Source organism: Cynoglossus semilaevis, chromosome 15, assembly GCF_000523025.1.
Source record: "Cynoglossus semilaevis isolate Cse_v1.0 chromosome 15, Cse_v1.0, whole genome shotgun sequence".
NCBI classification, from domain to species: Eukaryota; Metazoa; Chordata; class Actinopteri; order Pleuronectiformes; family Cynoglossidae; genus Cynoglossus; species Cynoglossus semilaevis.
In genome coordinates, this window is record NC_024321.1 from 18,120,481 (window position 1) to 18,127,147 (window position 6,667).

The 6,667-nt window shown below is 47.3% G+C and overlaps 1 protein-coding gene across 1 annotated transcript in view; it reads left to right on the top strand.

Annotated features, from left to right (window-relative positions):
- The window catches only part of tenm1 (teneurin transmembrane protein 1), a gene marked incomplete at its 5' end in the record, with an annotated part of 89,066 nt that overhangs the window by 69,868 nt on the left and 12,531 nt on the right, over window positions 1–6,667 (top strand). Inside the window, 6 exons of the mRNA XM_025063370.1 lie at window positions 267–350; window positions 438–632; window positions 2,865–2,952; window positions 4,415–4,611; window positions 5,528–5,841; window positions 6,427–6,599. Of these exons, the coding sequence (XP_024919138.1) occupies window positions 267–350; window positions 438–632; window positions 2,865–2,952; window positions 4,415–4,611; window positions 5,528–5,841; window positions 6,427–6,599 (1,051 nt within the window). The remainder of the gene's footprint in view (window positions 1–266; window positions 351–437; window positions 633–2,864; window positions 2,953–4,414; window positions 4,612–5,527; window positions 5,842–6,426; window positions 6,600–6,667) is intronic.

Consider the following 6,667-nt stretch of genomic DNA (forward strand, 5'->3'; position numbering starts at 1 on the left):
ATTAAACAGTAGTGGGTAAAAAAAAAAAACATCTGTGATTTTCCTGGTTGGTTTTTAAAACTCCTCTATTATCCCTGCTGTGGCTAACAGTTAGCGCCGTTAGCCGCAGTGTTTGATTATAGTGTGTTTTGATGTAATGTTGTCTGTGGTTAAAGTCTGTGTTTACAGGAAACTAACGCTGCTCACCGTGAAGTTTCAAGGTTCTCTCTCTCTCTCTCTCTCTCTCTCTCGTTCGCTCTGTGTGTGTGTGTGTGTGTGTTGTACAGGTGCGTCTTGAATGGCCAACAGACCTGGCCGTCAACCCACTGGACAACTCTCTGTATATCCTGGACAACAACATCGTTCTACAGGTACAGAAAAGTCACATGGTCATGAATGGGATTTTTTTTTTTTTTTCTCCCGTCGTAATCTGATCAAACTTTTTTTTTTTTACCCAGGTCTCAGAGAGTCTTCAGGTCCGTATCGTGGCCGGGCGTCCCATCCACTGCCAGGTCCCAGGTATTGACCACCACCTGGTGAGTCGGGCAGCGGTGCGCGCCACGTTGGAGGCGGCCAAGGCCATCGCCCTGTCACACCTGGGAACGCTTTACATCGCCGAGACGGACGAGCGACGCATCAACCGCATCCAACAGGTCACGGTCACACACACACACACACACACACACACACACACCATCATACTAAACCACTACTAATAATAAACTACTAATAACTAAAGTCGAGTGCCCTCTAGTGGCTGTCAGTGTGAAAATAACAAACATGTGACGTTATATATTTTTTTATATAAGTCGCAAACCCAGCCAAAGGATGACAAAAAGTGAGACTTATAGTCAGGAAAATACAAAAAAAATTTAAATTGTTCTTAGGTGGTTAAAAATAAGGTAATATGTAACAGAAAAAAATATTTAAGAGGAATATTTCGACACAGTTTCGGGAGTGAATCCCCTATATTTAGATCTACGACCTGACTACGTTCTGAGGTTCCACACATTTCAACGTCGGTTCCTCACTGGCCACTGGGCCGCGCCTCCTTGGCTGTGATGGAGGAGAGTGTGGAGGCAGCAGACAGGATGAAGGAGTCTCCTCTGCCAAGTCCCCGTCCTCGTAGCACCCACTCTATTAAAGCAGATCAGCAGCCAGATGGTATTGTCCGCAGAGAGCCAAAGAAATGAAAGGCTGTGGTTTTTCATTACAAAACTTTTTTGGCTGATTTTTCTCTGCCTCTCAAAACATGGAAGCCAATAAATAATCTGGGAAGCTCGTCCGAGGCGGTGAATCAGACGAGCGCCACGAAGGCCTCGGCCAATGATAATAAGCCTCGGATAAGACGTTTTAAAAGTATGTTTTACAAATGGCGTGAGCGAGAAGTCATCCAGAAGCAGCTCGTCGTTGTTTCGATCTTTCTTGGATGACTCCGTCCTCAGAAGTCTCTGACTGAAACAGAGCTACACCTGCGCGGTGTCATCCGTCTTTGTTGTCTCTTCAACTTATCTCTGAGACGTGGAGGACGGCGCTCGCACTCCCTGGGTTAACACCATGCAACAAACCGGAGCGAGTGAATTTTTTTTTTTTTTTTGGCTCCTGTTTCTCATCCGGCCGCCCGGTGGCACAGCAGAATAATTTGATCAAAGCCGCAGCAGTCACTTCCTGCCCCTGGGCAGCTCCGCCGCGGCAGCGTCCTCACCGCTAGTTCTGGTTTGACAGGCTAACGCGGACCGTGTCTCTCTGCTGCGTTTCTTTATACTCTAATAGGAATGTCCTGGAGCCACGCGGTGGAAGAACGGTTAGTGCTAATGTCTCGGAGCAAACAGATCACTGGGGTTGCCGGTTAGATGCCCAGTCTTTCAGCAGGGAGTTCTCTACATGTTCTGCCTTTTTCCTGAAAGTTGTTCTCCGCGTTGAAGCCACCGAGAAACGTTTGTTGTTGTTGTTGTTGTTGTCAACAAACGACAGCCTGTGCCAGGATTCAAACCGGCAGCCGTCAGATGTCCATATATGGACAGTTGGACCCTCTGAAGTTGGAACAGGTTCTTTGTCTCTACCCTACAGTAAAACGTACGACGACAAACAAAATATATTTGTCGTAGAGAAGCGAGTGTCGATGAGGCGCAGGTTCAGAGCAGCAGGTGTTTGTTCAAAGAGACAAAGTATTACACAGATGAAGTACTGCAGTACATGCCCTGTGTAATGAGTGACACCAGCTGCCCCTCACACTGCTCCACCAGCCTGTCTGTTAGTTCAGAATGATAAGGCCTGTTAAAGGTGAACGTGCCTTGGCTGCAGCGGACGAACAGACAGAGGTTTGGATTAGAAACTGATGCTGATGCTGATGCTGATGCTGATGATGATGATGATGATGCTGATGCTGCTGCCGCTGATGCTGCTGATGCTGCTGCTGATGCTGATGCTGCTGGTCTGGGCTCATGGTCCAGACCAGCAGTTCAAGAAGATGACCAGGGATGTCCGATATTAGCGGCTAACTGCTGATGTTAGCGACTGATGTTAGCATAATTATGTAATATCGGTAAGAATTGTCATCGGTTTTTCCTCCAATACTGAGAACCCGATAACGCAATGTCTGAGTTGGGCCTAAAAAAGAAGTTTTGAAGTGAAAGTAAAAACCCAAAGGGCTGGACATATCGGTATCAGTTGATATCGGAATCGGAAATGAGGTGTTTGGACAATTTCGGGAAAAAGTTGACGACGTCACGTCAGGCTAACATCATGAACACACGACTGATCTGTTAGTTCTGTTTTGTCCTTGTGACGTGAAGCAACAATGTGAAGCGACAATAACTGTTGATCTGATGCTAACCTGTGTGTGTGTGTGTGTGTGTGTGTGTGTGTGTGTGTGCGTGGCACAGGTTTCGACCAATGGAGAGATTTCCGTCATCTCTGGCGCCCCCACTGACTGCGACTGTAAAATAGACCCCAACTGTGACTGCTTCTCTGGTGGGTTTAACACACACACACACACACACACACACACACACACACACATTCATCAGATTAAATCCTAACTAACTCCTAACTGAGATGTAAAACTGCCCCCGGAAAATATGATGAAGTCATGACAGGAAGTAACGGTGAGAAAAAGTTGGATGTAAATCCATGTTGGTCCTTGTTTGTTATTGGTTGTTCCTGAAGTCCCACAATCCATAGCTGTGTTCTTCAAGATGGCGCTTGTCAAAAAAAAAAAAAAAAAAAAATCCATAAAAAAACCAACTGTTTTTCGGTTGTTTTCCAGTGTGGCGTTTACGTTTCATTTTTAAAATCTAAACTGATTTAAAGCTGCAGCTCGTACATGACGCGGCGGCTGCTTTTTTTTTTTCTTTTTTTTCTTTCCTAAAACAGTGAGATTTCATCACCACAGAAAGTCTTGAGATATATTTCAGAAGAAATCAAATGGAGAGAGATCTTTCAAGTCCTTTCAGATCCCAGCTGCTGCATGAAAACGCTCTTATCTGTCCGCCCGAGGTTTAATCCGGCTGCCGTATCATGGACAGGCCACCGGGGGGAGGAATGAAAAGAAGGGAAAGGGAGACAAATAAGCAGATGTTCTTTTGACAGTTGGGGCCACGCTCCTCATTGTTAGTGTGAGGAGGAGGTAATTTTATCATTTAATTCGACTCATGGAAATCTGCCTCCTTTTTTGTGTGAAGACGGAGCCGAGTGTCGGTGGCGTGGCACACGCCAATGGACTTTCACCACGCCGGGTGGGTTTTTTTTTCCCCCTCTCTCTCTCTCTCTCTCTCTCATTGTACTTTGCATATTTTCAATCATGTCGTGCTGTTAACAGATGATTACTCTCTTCAGAGGCTTTCCGTTTTCATCAACCCTCCGTAAACGCACACGCTGCCTTTAAACGTGCAAATACAAACACACACACACACAGTGAGTTACAAATAAAAAAAAAAAACAAAAAAAACAAAAGGCACAGAATTCGCCTGCTGTCAGGAAGAAGCGCCGACTTCCTGCTGTCTGCACAGAACCATCAGAGACCCGCGGGCCACTGCTGACACAATCTAAAAGGTTCCACTGGCCTGTTCTCCTGCTGCGCTACCAAAGTCACCCACCTCCCCCATCTGATAAGGCAGGGGTCACTGTCAAGGTGGTTACATCCACTCATTGGAGGGGGGATATGGGGGGAGGAGGAGGGGGAGGCAGCAGCAGCCGTATCCCAACAAGTCCTACGTCTGTGTCGAACAGATAAACGCTGCAGCTCCGCGGGGTCTCGGTTTTCCTGAAAAGTTGTTTGAACTTTTTTTCGGGGGGGTTTCCTGAAAAGTTGTTTGAACTTTTTTTCAGGGGGCGTTGCGTTTCTGATGTCTCCCTCCAGGTGTCGCCACTAACACCGTTTGGTTGATAAAGTGTCAGCCCTGGTGGAAATAATGTCTGCTTCCGTCTCCCCCAGGCGACGCAGGCTACGCCCGTGACGCCCGCCTCAAAGCCCCCTCCTCTCTGGCCGTGGCCCCCAACGGAACCCTGTACATCGCTGACGTGGGAAACATCCGGATCAGGGCTGTCAGCCTCAACCAGCCGCAGTCCGGCCCGGGTGGACTGGTGGAGATCAGCTCCCCACTGGACCAGGAGCTCTATCTGTTCAGCCAGGTACAGCCAGCCCCGAGCTTTGACTGACAGGCCTGAGGCTCCGTCAGAGTACATGCAGTATGATGTAAAGTACTGCAGTTTCACACATAGGATTTTTTTTTTTTTTTTACAGTACAGTACATACTTTAATTAACCTGATACTGCGTTACACAGACTAATCCTTAATTGATACTTGTTCTATATGAATATTAATGAGCAGTAATGAACCTGCTTTAATACTCAGCACTGAGTGAACGCCTCACGTCGACTCATTATATGAATATTTGACATTAAATAAAGAATGTGGAACGATTACCGTGTTAATTACCAGTTAATTATTATTATTAATATAAGGTTATTTGTCAGGCAGGACTGGAGAGAGTCTTTCTGCTGCAGGTAGTTTATCAAAACACAAACAACAAAAACTCACTTCTTCACAAGGAAACCAGGAACAAATGGACACATGAGTGAGGGAGAGAGGTGTATTTATACACAGGGCACCAGGTGACACCAGTGAGACCAATCACAGGAGTCACAGGTGAATGTGATGACACTGATGACCTCACGCAGCAGACGCAGCAGGAACAGGAAACAGAACAGACTTGACGGTTATTATTCACGTATCCAACCAGTCGGGGATATTTTATTATTATCTGAATGACAGCGTTCTCCTCTGAAGGTGTAAAAAAAAAAAAAAAAACATGACAACAATAAATAGCACAACCAGGAAACTGATGATGAAGTAGGTGAAGGAGCAACCAATCAGAGCGAAGGCCATAAAGTAGAACACAAGTGCTGTAAAACTGTGGAAACATTTCCTGCAGATACAAATTTATTTTTGAATTAACAGCAGCAGACGTCGATTAATCAGGAGTAAAATAAAAACTTATAAAATCTTTTTATAAAAATCTGACATCACTTCCTTCTCCTGCGACAGAACGGCTCCCACATGTTCACCAAACACCTGATCACCGGCCACTTCCTGTACAACTTCTCCTACGGCACCGACGGCCAGCTCGCCGGCCTGGTGTGTCGTAACGGCTACGGGCTGCAGGTGAGGAGAGACGCTCACGGCGTCCCGCTCTGGCTGGCGCTACCTGGTGGCCAGGTGTATTGGCTGTCGCTTAGCAACAGCGGAACACTGAGGAAGGTGTCAGCCCAAGGCCACGACATCGCCCACATCACCTACCATGGCAACACCGGTCTCCTAGCAACCAAGAGTGACGAGAACAGTTGGACCACCGTTTATGAGTAGGTTGACGGTTGTTTTGTACTTCTTCTTCTCTGGTTCTGGTTCTGGTTTATCTGTGACACGTTTTTCTGTTTCCTGTCCGTCTTTGATTTGTGCTTCTGGTTAATGGACTGCGAGTGCCTGTCTGTGTCTGTGTCTGTGTTTGTGTCCGTGCGGACTGTTGGGGTGTGACCTGTGAGTGCCATCTGGTGGTAATAATGGTCACGTCGCTCCCTCAGGAAGCTGACGAGTCTTTCATGTTAGTTTCTGCTGACTGATTTGCAAGAAGAGCCCTGGGAAACGCTTTGATCACACACACTCACACACACACACACACACACGTAGGGATGGCACAGAGAGAGAGAGAGAGAGAGACAAAAACACATCTGTCTGAATTATTCACCTCCTCCGACCAACTCCCAGTCAAATTCCACAGCTGGATAATGACTCATATAAATCACAACTGACAGTCACTACGTCCATGTCTGTACCTGAGGGACAGTGATGTGTGTGTGTGTAGGTGTGTGTGTGTTTGTGCGTCCTTTTGTCGTAGCCGATCGTCGGTCGCCCCGTTCATCATCGACTGCGTTTGTTTGTCCTCAAAGGTACAACGGCGAGGGTCGGGTGACCAACATCACGCTGCCCACTGGTGAGGTGAGCGGTTTCCATGGCAACCTGGAGCGCTGGTCCCGGGTGGAGGTGGAGGCGTCCAACCGGGAGAACTTCATCACCAGCACCAACCTGTCGGCCAGCGACACCATCTACACCTTCAGACAAGGTACGGCGCCCCCCTCTGACGACCTCAGACGACCTCAGACGACCTTTGGTGGTTTTTGCCCCTTTGCC